This window comes from Salvelinus fontinalis, chromosome 4, assembly GCF_029448725.1.
Source record: "Salvelinus fontinalis isolate EN_2023a chromosome 4, ASM2944872v1, whole genome shotgun sequence".
Classification (NCBI taxonomy): domain Eukaryota; kingdom Metazoa; phylum Chordata; class Actinopteri; order Salmoniformes; family Salmonidae; genus Salvelinus; species Salvelinus fontinalis.
The window spans coordinates 32,552,367-32,566,426 of record NC_074668.1 but is presented as its reverse complement, the minus strand read 5'-3'; the positions used below and the strand labels follow the sequence as shown (position 1 = coordinate 32,566,426).

At 40.8% G+C, this 14,060-nt stretch overlaps 1 protein-coding gene across 13 annotated transcripts in view; it reads left to right on the top strand.

Moving 5' to 3' along the window:
• Positions 1-13,282, top strand: part of LOC129853561 (AP2-associated protein kinase 1-like) — a 51,263-nt gene extending 37,981 nt beyond the window's left edge. For 12 of the 13 annotated variants that reach the window (XM_055919729.1, XM_055919724.1, XM_055919728.1 and 9 more), the window contains one exon: positions 712-9,503. In XM_055919729.1, coding sequence (XP_055775704.1) covers positions 712-1,532 — 821 coding nt within the window. In that variant the 3' untranslated portion in view covers positions 1,533-9,503. Of the gene's footprint in view, positions 1-711; positions 9,504-12,592 lie in introns of those variants that run through there. The other variant, XR_008759152.1, reaches the window with a different exon arrangement.
• Positions 13,283-14,060: the final 778 nt, after the last annotated feature.

The following is a 14,060-nucleotide window of genomic DNA, read 5'->3' as shown; positions in this document are numbered from 1 at the left end:
ACACCCTGCCCAGCTCTTTGCCTTCTGGCTGACTTTGAACTGTGCCCTACAATGGCTGCCACTAACCCTATACCTCTGGAGCTGCCGGCTAACTCCTGCTACCTGCACTCCCAAGGTAAGACTGCCCCTGTTTCTTCCTCCCTCTCTTTTTGTTTCTGTCTCTGCTCCTGTGAGTCCTCTCACTCCTTGTTTCCATAGGTCCACTGCCTTCTTATCAAGTCCCTATATCTTTATATAACTTACTAATTACAACCCTAAATCTGACATTATTACTTTCTCTGTAATGGTACATGGAATTGTTTTGATGAGGTATTGAGTATATATGCTTAGAGAATGTTGCAGGTCTGCTGAAATCAATTAGTGGAAACAATGTATTTTGTTGTGGTGACAGTGCTGAATAGTCTTGTCTGTCACATTGTGTTGTACAGAGTAGAACATGTTGTGTTTTTGATGTAGTCGTGCTGGCTTGCTGCTGTTGGACCATTGTGCTGTTATTGCAGTTTCCATGGTGTTTACTTGTTTGCAGTAGAGCTGTATACTTGTCATCTTTGGGATTGACCTAATTGATGGTCCGTTAGACCAAAGGACCACAGACCGTAGTGTTCAGAGCTGCGAGAGGTTTCTCAATGTCAACTCAATTGCTGTATCATCTTGTCTCCATTTACACATCTCAAGTCTTATCCATTACTCTGTGCCTTCTCTCCTCTGCAGAGCTGAAAGGGGTGAGTAATGGTTACGCTGTGCTGGACGAGGGGGGTTATAAAATTGAGCTGCCTGGAGAAGGTCACAGAGCAAACGAGGGCTGTATCCACTCCAGCGATGATGACGAGGAAGACGAGAAAGTGAAGGAGGAGCAGGGCAGGAGGTCCAGTGAGAGTGATGTGGTCCATGACTGCAGTGGCTCCAGACCTTTGCTGCTGGATTCAGATGAAGAGGAGGAGCAGGGGTCTAAATTACCCCTCCCATCCTCCCAGCCATCCCTATCACACCCACAACTCTCCACTTCCTCCCACCAACCTACCCCATCCCTCTGTGCCCCATCCTTGAATCATTCCCACCAGATGCCCCAGCAAGCCAGGGGGGTTGAGGTTGTCCCTGATGTCTTCAAATCCCCCTTCAGGATTGAACAAGAGGAGGCAGGTGACGTGTTCGCAAATGCCCCCTTCCAACGTCCCCCTGTTGTGGCTCAACAGCATCCAGACGTCTTCCTGCAGGCCCCCTTCGTGAAGCCCAAGACCCAGCACCCTCACCCAGCTGTGCTTCACCTTGTGGCCCCTGAACCAGCCCTCTTGAGCCAGGTGGCCACGCAGCCTTTCCGCCCACAGGCCCTGGCCAAGTACTCCCGACACTTTGAGGGCCCCTTGCCTCACCAACCTGTGACAGCTCAGAGGGTGGTGTCCAATGTCAGCAGGCAGGCTGCTGTGGGCTCAGTACCTGTGGGACCCTTACACTCCTGGACTTCAGAGGTGAGCTCAGTAGACCCCTTTGTCTCTGCGCCCTTTCACATCAAGGCCCCACAAGAAAAGCCCTGAAAGATCCCATCCTTCCCTACAGAGAAGGGGAGCCAGCATTGGAGCCCACACCTGTGCACACTACACTAAGGTATACACACTGCATGCTGTCACCAGCACCGGGGCTGGACTGCAGGGCAGCATAGAACTCTTAAGATCTTATCCTTACAAACTTTGATCATTCTCGATATTGAGCAAGGTCATCAATGTGTATTTTTGCTGCAGTAGAATTGAGGTGGGTCCTCATTTATAAATGCTGTGTACACACAAAATATGCCCCAAAACATGCATGCAGCAGTTTAAGCAAAAATTGTCATTATAAAAACTGAACTTGACGTTAGAATGTGATTATCCTGTCTCCATGTGTATGCAGTTTCAAGTGGTTGAATTTTTGCATTGCAATTAAGGGAAAAGTAGCGTAGTAGCCTTGTGCAGGAATACAGTGGCCTTCAGAAAGTATTCATACCCCTTGACTTATTCCACATTTAGTGAATTATGTGAAGCCTGAATTCTAAATGGATGTTTACCCATCTACACACAATAACCTATGACAGTGAAAACATGTTTATAGAAATGTTACTTATTTATTGAAAATGAAATACAGAAATCTAATTTACATAAGTATTCACACCCCTGAGTCAATACATGTTATAATCACCTTTGGCAGTGATTATAGCTGTGAGTCTTTATTGGTAAGTCTAAGAGCTTTACACAACTGAAATGTACAGTATTTGCACATTCTTTTAAAATGATTCAAGCTCTGTTATATTATTTGGTGATCATTGCTAGACAAACATTTAAGTCTTGCCATAGATTTTCAAGCTGATTTAAGTCAAAACTGTAACTAGGCCACTCAGGAACATTCAATTTTGTCTTGGTAAGCAACTCCAATGTATGCTTGGCCTTCTGAAAGGTGAATTTGTCTGTTGGAAAGCAGACTGAATAAGGTTTTCCTCTACGATTTTGCCTGCGCTTACCTCTATTTAGTTTATTTTTATCCCCCAAAAAACTCCCTAGTCCTTGCCAATGACGAGCATACCCATAACGATGCAGCCACCACCATGCTTGAAAATATAGTGGTACTCAGATGTGTTGTGTTGGATTTTCCTCAAACATAACGCTTTGTATTCAGGATATAACGTTAATTTCTTTGACACATTTTTGTCAGTTTCTTGCCAACAGGATGCATGTTTTGGAATATGTTTATTCTGTACAGGCTTTTCACTCTGTCATTTAGGTTAGTCTTGTGGAGTAACTACAATGTTGTTGATTCATCAGTTTTTTTCCTATCACAGCCATTAAACTCACTATTGGCCTCACCACAAATTCCTCTCCTGCAACTGAGTTAGGAAGGACACCTGTGTCTTTGTGGTGACTGGGTGTATTGATGCACCATCTAAACCCTAATTAATAACTTCACCATGCTCAAAGGGATATTCAATGCTTTTGTATTTTTACCCATCTACCAATAGGTGCCTTGCTTTGCGAGGCATTTTAAAACCTCCCTGGTCTTTGTGGTTGAATATGTGTTTGAAATGCACTGCTCAACTGAGGGACTTTAAAATTAGCTGTATGTTGGGTACAGAGATGAGATGGCCCCTAAAAAAATCCTGTTAAACTATTATTGCACAGAGTGAGTCCATGGAACTTGTGACTTAAGACAATTTGTATTTAGGTTGCCATAAAAGAGATGACTCAAGACATTTCAGCTTAATTTTTTTTTATTTGTTAACATTTCTAAAAACATAATTCAACTTTCACATTATGGGGTATTGTGTGTAGCCCAGTGACACAATCTCAATTTAATTCATTTTAAATTCAGGCTGTAAAATAACCAAATGTGGAAAAAGTCAAGGGGTGTGAATACTGAATTCTGAAGCCACTGTATATAATAGTCGAATTAATAACAAAAACAGGTAGCTAAATATAACAAGATACAGTCATTTATTAGTGAGAAGAGCAAAAATCTATTTATTTTCTTTGCATTCTAAAATAATTAGAAAAGTAATTTCATTTCCATGATAATTTCATAATTAATTCCTCACCTTTTCTGACTAATGGCTTCATACTCACAAAATTGCCTATAGGCCTACAGCAAGTTAGTATAGGCTACAATTTATCCCATTTCTCAATTAATTAAACCCACTTTACAATAGTACATAGATAAGCTATTTCAAGTATTTTGCTCAATGCGATCCGACGTGAAGCGCAGTTTAACGGTAGAAGAGACGGTTCCTTTTCCATTAACGTTTGTAGGCTACATCTGAATACTGTAATGTCAAATTTCTCGGGTAGACAATATTTCATTTATAAACATGCATACACCGAGTACACCAAACATTAGGAACACCTTCCTAATATTGAGTTGCACCCCCCTTTTTGCCCTCAGAACAGCCTAATTTCGTCATGGTCTCTACAAGGTGTCGAAAGCATTCCACAAGAATGCTTCCCACAGTTGTCAAGTTGGCTGGATGTCATTTGGGTGGTGGACTATTCTTGATACACACGGGAAACTTGAGTGTGAAACCCAGAAGCGTTGCAGTTCTTGACACATTGGTGCGCCTGGGCTGGCACCTACTACCATAACTCATTCAAAGGCACTTAACTCTTTTGTCTTGCCCATTCACCCTCTGAATGGCACACATACAAACCATGTCTCAAATCCATATTTAACGTGTCTCCTCCCTTTCAGCTACACTGATTGAAGTAAATGTAATAAGTGATATCAATAAGGGCTCGTAGCTTTTACCTGAAATTCACCTGGTCAGTCTGTCATGGAAAGAGCAGGTATTCTTAATGTTTTGTACACTCGGTGTATAGGCTTATCATAACCATTGCAGAATACATTCCTTACCTTTTCTGTCCAAGTTGAGTTCATATTTCTGACATAACCATACAATAAATGACCATACTCATCTCTCTTTTAATTGGGCCTATTAGATAGGCTATTATACGTTTTTGATCTATGCATCCGAGAGGAGCGTGGTTAATAACATACAGTTGATATTTTGCATTGAAGTGTGTAGGCTACCACTGTAAGTAGGCCTACTGTAGTTCAACATTTTTTTCAGAGTAGACAATGTTGAAGAATTTGCGGGCAGTGCAGCATGTTTTGGTTCAGGAAAGTTTATACAAAACATTGTTGAATTAAAACGATCTGTTTACAGGTCCACAACAATTTGCAATTGTTTTTTTCTATCAGAAACGGTCAGATACAGCAAATGTCACTGCAAAAGAAAATATTCTGCCAACAGCACCAAAGACATTTGGTGAAGTTTTCCATTGCTATTTTCTTTAGATGCTGCCTTGGCCTAATTCCAATACTTCCAAAGTATACAGCAAATAAGGGAGTTATCACCATAAAAGGTGAATTCTGGGGTTTTACAGGCGGCGTTATAATGCCTGTTGACGCGTAGTTTCACCACATGTCTGATTTTATAACTGGAAATATGCATATGTATGCAAGGCGCCAAGTTTAACTATTTTTATATAAAATTTACGCAAAGGTTATAAATGAGGCCCCTTGTACATCCGTTGTCCCTGTGCTGGTAGCTGTCATATTCTTTGTCAGAAGTAATCTGTTGGTATGCACAGAGGATATGGCAGTCTAGTGGGGGAGGGGTTTCTGCCCACATTAGTTTGCACTCAGCTTTTTTATCAGATTGAAAGCATTACTTAATTTAGAGAGCTTCTTGTCTGGGTCCAGTGTTAGATTAGATACAGAAAGGACACACATATTTGAAGTCGGAAGTTTACATACACCTTAGCCAAATTCATTTAAACGCAGTTTTACACAATTCCTGACATTTAATCCTAGTAAAAATCCCCTGTCTTAGGTAAGTTAGGATCACCACTTTATTTAAAAAATGTGAAATGTCAGAATAGTAGAGAATTATTTATTTCAGCTTTTATTTCTTTAATGACATTCCCAATGGGTCCGAAGTTTACATGCACTCAATTAGTATTTGTAACATTGCCTTTTAAATTGTTTAACTTGGGTCAAAAAATTTGGGTAGCCTTCCACAAGCTTCCCACAATAAGTTGGATGAATTTTGGCCCATTCCTCCTGACAGAGCTGGTGTAACTGAGTCAAGTTTGTAGGCCTCCTTGCTCGCACACGCTTTTTCAGTTCGGCCCACAAATTTTCTATAGGATTGAGGTCAGGGCTTTGTGATGGCCACTCCAATTCCTTAAGCCATTTTGCCACAACTTTGGAAGTATGCTTGGGGTCATTGTCCATTTGGAAGACCAATTTGCGACCAAGTAACGTCCTGACTGATGTCTTGAGATGTTGCTTCAATATATCCACATAATTTTCCCCCCTCATGATGTTATCTATTTTGTGAAATGCACCAGTCCCTCCTGCTTCGAGGCACCCGAACAACACGATGCTGCCCACCCCCGTGCTTCACAGTTGGGACGGTGTTCTTCGGCTTGCAAGCCTCCCCCTTTTTCCTCCAAACATAACGATGGTCATTATGGCCAAACAGTTCTATTTTTGTTTCATCAGACCAGAGGACATTTCTCCAAAAAGTACAATGTTTGTCCCCATGTGCAGTTGCAAACCGTAGTCTGGCTTTTTTATGGTGGTTTTGGAGCAGTGGCTTCTTCCTTGCTGAGCGGCCTTTCAGGTTATGTCCATATAGGACTTATTTTACTGTGGATATAGATACTTTTGTACCTGTTTCCTCCAGCATCTTCAAAAGGTCCTTTGCTGCTGTTCTGGGATTGATTTGCACTTTTCGCATCAATGTACGTTCATCTCTAGGAGACAGACCGTGTCTCTTTCCTGAGCGGTATGACAGCTGTGTGGTTCCATGGTGTTTATACTTGTGTACTATTGTTTGTACAGATGAACGTGGTATCTTCAGGCGTTTGGAAATTGCTCCCAAGGATGAACCAGACTTGTGGAAGTCTTAATTTTTTTTTCTGATGTCTTGGCTGATTTCTTTGGATTTTCCCACGATGTTAAGCAAAGATGCACTGAGTTTGAAGGTAGGCCTTGAAATACATCCACAGGTACACCTCCAATTATCTCCAATTATGTCAATGAGCCTATCAGAAGCTTCTAAAGCCATGACATTTCTGGAGTTTTCCAAGCTGTTTAAAGGCACAGTCAACTTGGTGTATGTAAACTTCTGACCCACTGGAATTGTGAAATAATCTGTCTGTAAACAATTGTTGCAAAAATTCCTTATGTCATGCACAAAGTAGATATCCTTACCGATTTGCCAAAACTATAGTTTGTTAACAAGAAATTTGTGGAGTGGTTGAAAAATGAGTTTTAATGACTCCAACCTAAGTGTATGTAAACTTCCAACTTCAACTGTATACTGCATATCCCGTTCTGGGCTCAACCGCTCAGATTTGACCCTCTGCTCTTATACTTAGTCCATTCCCCATTGCTCTGTGGGCCCAGTAAGGATTCCCATGACAGCCCTGGTCTCAGGGTGATGAGAGGAAGGCCTCCTTTAGTAGTTACTGTGTTTTATACTTCTGATATTTTGGAAGTCATCTGATGACCATTTTAGCCCATTTGAGTGGTGTACACTTTTTACTAGGTAGGTTAAATGTACCTCTAGCAGTGCTGTCATATTTGATCATGTATTATAATGTTAATCAGATGCTGGATTATGTTGCACATGTCAAGCTGTAATGTTTGAGTTTTAGCCTTTTTTTATTTTTTATACTTCACCGATTGCTTTCTTAGTCACTATTAGTTGTGTTTTACATGGTCACGTGACTGTCAGTGCTGCAAAAGTCAGCCTTATGAATCTACATGCAGGGCAAACAGTACAGAACATACCTTAGAGGTGAAAGGTCAGAGTTTCTCCTTACGCTTGTCCTTTCTTGTGGGTGCCTCTGCTGTATTTAAGTTTGTTGGTTTACTTTAATTTTGGACTGAGCAGGTTGCTAATGCTGTAGAAGTGAACCCTTAAGTGAAGTCCTCCACTCTCACAATCAGCACTATCGGCAAAGTCACTCCCAATCAGCACCTCCGCTACACTCCCAATCAGTATCTAATACTACCTTCACTGGAACTCTATACATTCACAATCATGTTCTCAATCCGCACTTCTACATTATACCTGCACTTGAGTCATCGATTCAAGATTTGTAAATGTGATGTAGTTGTTAAGCCTTGTTCACACTGCCGAAAAATAGGATTTATTTTATTTTATTATTTTTACATTTTATCCCCTTTTCTCCCCAATTTTCGTGGTATCCAATCGCTAGTAATTACTATCTTGTCTCATCGCTACAACTCCCGTACTGGCTCGGGAGAGACGAAGGTCGAAAGCCATGCGTCCTCCGAGGCACAACCCAACCAAGCCGCACTGCTTCTTTAACACAGCGCGCCTCCAACCCGGAAGCCAGCCGCACCAATGTGTCGGAGGAAACACCGTGCACCTGGTCCCCTTGGTTAGCGCGCACTGCGCCCAGCCCGCCACAGGAGTCGCTGGAGCGCGATGAGACAAGGAAATCCCTACCGGCCAAACCCTCCCTAACCCGGACGACGCTAGCCCAATTGTGCGTCGCCCCACGGACCTCCCGGTCGCGGCTGCGACAGAGCCTGGGGGCGAACCCAGAGACTCTGGTGGCGCAGTTAGCACTGCGATGCAGTGCCCTAGACCACTGCGCCACCCGGGAGGCCCCGAAAAATAGGATTTGAGTCATTTCAAACTACCAGTGTGAACAAGGCTTTAGTTTAGACCGATGGCACCTCACACTATTTCTACCTTTTTTAGAATCAGCACCCCCTAGCAGAACATACCAGAATAACTACAACCCTTGTCAAGCACCTCAAGCGAAACACACAGTTGAACCATGACTTTCACGTCAGACACCTACCTACACATGCTCAAAATACACTTCCAAGTAAATGGTCAACACATGGTTTCATCATAAACCCGTAAGGGTTACTTTATTGCTCTTCTACACCAGATTTTGCATTCCTTCTGTTTTTGTTTTCTCCATAGCCGTATGAAATGCTGATATGGTCTTCTGCTGACTATTCAATAATCTTGAAGCACTTTTTAATGTTTGCTATCCACGACTCTGCATATTACCTGGTCATGGTGGGGACCAATAGAGGTTTTAAACTACTTGATCCAAAGTAAGAACCGCTGTCTTAAAATTAGTCATTCATTATTTTTGTATTACTTTGTACAACACTTGTATGTGTTTGTTAATCTGCAGTGAAAATGAAGAATGCACACTGCATCAGCAGTAATAATTTACTCTACAATAGTTTATTTTAGCAACTATAGTATTTACACAGTATCTTTGGTAGGAATTAGCTTGCAAAAAAACAAATAGTGCGCCAGAAGTTAGATAATGTGATTGTAATTTACTCTGCCAATTGTCCATAGGGTTGGTCATTGTGCAACAACAAAAAACAAAAATCTAATAGAACATACATTTAAAGACTTTCCAAACGTGGGTATGTTGTAGTAGACCCGCTTACCTCATGTCAAAAATAAAATTCCTTCAAGTGCGCCACACTTGCACACACAAAAAGCATGAACTTGTGGGCAACCTTTATTTTGACATGAGGTAAGCAGAGAGGAACTGACCTCCAAGGAACTGCACGGGTCTACAAAGACCCACGTTTGGAAATGCTTTTTAATTATACGTTAAATTCGTGTAATTTAATTGCCCCTGCATAAAGACTACGCCTACAGACAATCGACAGAGTAAATTGAACTTTATTTAACTTCTGTCTTCCGGCTGACTAACATTTGTTTGCCAGCTAATTGCTATTGTGTGAAGTTTAGTTGTTAAAATCGTTCTTTTGTAGGTAAATTCCTGAACGTAATATCAAGTCTTTGATTTATGACTGACTGACTTGTATAGGAATGAACAGTCGCTGATTTATACAGAAAGCCTCACCTGCTGAAACCTAAAAGCACCCATATCAAAATACTTGTCATGCAAAGCTTGCATTTGATGAACACTCATTTGTAAAATAAATAAATTAATGCAAAACAAGTCATTTTAATTGTTTTAATTTATATTGCATTTATTTATCATCATGAGACACACCCATATGTAATTGTAGCGTGGTTCATTCTGCGTTGTGTACTTTTAATTAGGACGCTGCCACAACTAGTTTATTTTTTGGGGCCAATTAACACCAATACCCTTATCTAGTGAATATGCTACATTCACCTTCACTATTTACAGTATACATTCACTTATAGCAAACCAGGTGCGCATCTCCTCCAAATGCACAGCTCCGGTGGTCGGCTTGAGCTGACCAGTCGGCAGGTCGCGGAACCAGTTTGTAGCGTGGTTCATTCTGCGTTGTGAACTTTTAATTAGGACGCTGCCACAACTGACGGTCTGCTAGTTGAATTATTTGTATTTGCCCTGCACACGAAGAGACAATACACATTATGTTAACCCTTGGCGCAGTCCTAGCTCTCAGGCACCTTGCTAGCCGAAGGTCAGGCAAAAGAGAACAATAAGGGGTTACGGAAATACAGATAACCCGCGATGGGCCAAACCAAAATATACAAAACTTTTACAATCACATGTTTGTACAATATTTATATGAAAAAGTGTTTGTACACCAAAGAAAAACATTATCTATGCAGCTGTAATTTTTTTTTTTTTAAAGACACTGAATTATTAACATCCCCCCCTTGACCTGGCCTATCTGAATTGGTCCTTGTGTGCAACTTGTTGTTCCCCTAGATTATGCACCATCACACTGCTACATAATGAATGTTATAAGATGCACCTTTCATCTACCTTGTGGTTGTGTGTCATATAGGTAGGCATACATAATTTGCTTACATAAAGATACAAGGACGGTTTCCGCCCTCAGCGGAGTTTGCCGAAATTGAGTCACTGTTTAGAAACATCACAAACATGGCGATTTACAGGCAGGTCAGGAGGTTGTTGGGTATTTCTCTAAGAATTTCAAGTCCGTAAGTTTTCCTCTGGATTCGTTGACTACTGAAGATATCTATTAAACTTTAAGAATGCATGTTTTCACGTTATTTCTATCACTTCGTGTTCCTCAACTAATTAGTAAGTAAGCAGCTAGCTATAGTAGCTCTTATCAGTTTCATAACCCAAGCCGAGGTCTGACGCAGATATGAGACTAGTGAGCCAATGTGATTATTGTAGCTCCATCTACAGTTAAATTATATTGCAACTGTCATAACTTAACTAGTTTAATAGAACATGATTATTTATAGCTAGCTATTTGCTCAGCTTGCCTCTCACTGGCAGAAATACACCAGCCCAGTCAGCACAATATCCCTACTTGCCTAATGATGCAGTGGGAGTTTGATCACAGGAATATTTTCATCATGGTTTTTTGGAAGTAACATTGGAAGTAACATTTTCTGTCCACATTCCATCAAATTCCATTCCAGTCCATCAAATCCATTGAATTGTTCATTGTCAGCATGTGGTACTCATAAATAATGTTACATCATGTGACGAATCAGATTATCTACAATCTCGCGTGACTGGTTGTTTTTATTTAGCATGGTTGATCCTGGTGGTCCATTTACCCCTTTCTTATCCGAATTTAACCTGCTTAGAGTGTTTTTTCTTAAGCCTTGCTGTGCGTGTGTAACAGTATAACTTTAGTACGTCGCCCCGACACGGGCGCGAACCAGGGACTCTGCACACATCAACAACTGACACCCACGAAGCGTCGTTACCCATCGCTCCACAAAAGCCGTGGCCCTTGCAGAGCAAGGGGCAACCCTACATCTAGGTTTCAGAGCAAGTGACGTAACTGATTGAAACGCTATTAGCGCGTACTCGCTAACTAGCTAGCCATTTCACATCCGTTACACGTGCATATCAGTATGCTGGACTGCATTGGACTCCACTCAACATTGGTGTCACAAGGAGTTGGCCACTATTTTCAATTGTTTCTTGTAGGCATGAAAACCATGTATAGTGTGTGTATATAGATTGCCTTCAGAAAGTATTCTCACACCCTTTGTCTTCTTCCAAATGTTGTGTTACAGCCTGGTTTTAAAATGTTTTAAATTGAGATGTTTTTGTCATGGGCCTACTACACACAGTGCCCCATAATGTCAAAGTGGAATTGTTTTTCCAGATTTGTCTAAATTAATAAAAAATGAAAAGCTGGAATGTCTTAAGTCAATAAATATTCAACCCCTTTTGTTATGGCAAGCCTAAATAAGTTCAGGAGTAAAAATGTGCTTAACAAGTCACATAAGTTGCATGGACTCAAACGAGATACCGGTGTCCTTCCTAACTCAATTGCCAGAGAGGGAAACTGCTCAAGGATTTCACCATGAGGCCAATGGTGACTTTGAAACAGTTATTTTAATGGCTGTGATAGAACTGAGGATGGAAAAGCAACATTCATTACTCCACAATATTAACCTAATTGACAGCGTGAAAAGAATAATATTCCAAAACATGCATCCTGTTTGCAACAAGGCACTAAAGTAATAACTTTTTGTCCTGAATACTACGTTATGTTTGGGGAATTAATTCAGCTTTCAGCAGGACAATAAGTTAAAACAAGGCCAAATCTACACTGGATTTGCTTACCAAGAAGACAGTGTATGTTCCAAAGTGACAGAGTTACAGTTTTGACTTAAATACATGGCAAGGAAAATGGTTGTCTAGCAATGATCAAGAAACAATGACAGATCTTGAAGAATTTAGAAAAGAATAATGGGCAAATGTTGCACAATCCAGGTGTGGAAAATTCTTAGAGACTTACCCAGAAAGACTTGCTGCTGTAATTGATGCCAAAGGTGCTTCTACAAAGCATTGACTTTGTGTGAATTCTTATCTAAATTAGATATTTCTGTATTTTATTTAATACATTTGCAAAAATGTCTAAAAACATTTCACTTTGTCATTATGGGGTATTGTGTGTAGGTGAGTGAGAAAAAGTATCTAATCCATTTTGAATTTCGGATGCAACTTAACAAAATGTGGAATAAGTCAACTGGTATGAATACTTTCTGAAGACATTTACATTAAAGTACCTCTATTTTGTACAAGCTATATAACATGTTGTAACACCACAATAGCAAAAATGATTGACAGTATTGTGCCCCTCTTTCCAGCAAGGACCATGTTCATTCAGACTCAAGACACTCCCAACCCAAACAGCTTGAAGTTTCTGCCAGGTCGCATGGTCCTCGAACAAGGAACAATGGATTTTGCTGCACCCCGGGAAGCCTATTGCTCACCCCTCGCTAGGTTAATGACTTAGGCTACTGAAACCATGCCTTCCAATATGGGATAAAACTATTTTACACATTTGAAAGAAACAAGCAGTCTGATAGTGTTAGTAAAACGTTTACTGTTGACAGGAGAACAAGAGGAGACAATAGGACGAGGTGGATAATTTTATAATAAGGCCGTTTAATCACATGTAAAGATATCTTAGTAAAATCTTGCAGCAAGGCTCTTTCTGTCTGATTCTTATGGAACCGTCCGGAAAAGAGGGTAGTTTCAACAGTTGTACAGTTTTATATAGACAACAAGCAAAGTAGGTTGATCTGCGAGTCTGGCCTTCCGATTGGTCGATCTGGGTCTTGGATAGTCCTGAACAGGCCTGGTGTCCACGTTCCATTGGTTCCTGAGATAGTTCTTTGTCTTGAGCTCCAACCCTGAGTTGTGTGTGTCTGTGGTTATCATGGGGGAGGGGAATTATGTGTGTCTGTAGTTGGTGTCTTAATAAGTCCAGCATATGTCCAAGAGAAATGAGGAGTATGTGTATTTTGTATAAAAGATGACTTATGTATAAAAGATGACTTATGTTGAAATGTTGTTATTACTAGTTTCCAGTCTCTATTACAATTTCTTACAAATCCCTCTCTTCACGTCTCACCAGAGACGTGACATAAAAGTATATAAAAAGACAAAGCTACAGGATAAAATTTGTCAGAAGACAAATTTTAATTCCCTCTCTTCACGTCTCACAAGAGACGTGACATAAAAGTATATAAAAAGACAAAGCTACAGGATAAAATTTGTCAGACAAATTTTAATTCCCTCTTCACGTCTCACAAGAGACGTGACATAAAAGTATAAAAAGACAAAACTAAAGGATAAAATTTGTCAGAAGACAAATTTTAATTCCCTCTCTTCACGTCTCACAAGAGACGTGACATAAAAGTATCTTAGTCCTCAAATAGATAGACAGGTCCAGTTTCCCCATCATCAAGCAATGGGAACATTTGGGCCCTTTCCTGATTAGGGTCTATGGCGGCAGTTATAACACGGCTTGCAAGCGCGCGCGCGCACATGGAATGCAACAGCATCCACAAAGTAGAAGAATGCCCGCAAAAACGGAAATTGATACTAGGATAGAGGAAACCAGCGTCTTATATTTACCAAAAGCATCCATCCATGAGTCCCACATAGAAGTGTCCACTCCAGAATGCTGTTTCATCTTACCATTAAGGGTACGAAGTCCCTCCAATGCTACAGTCAGACTCCCATCCGTAGCTGTGTTATTGGGAATGAAAGTACAACACTGTTCACCAAACATTGCACAGACCCCCCCCCCCGTTCTGCCAATAACAT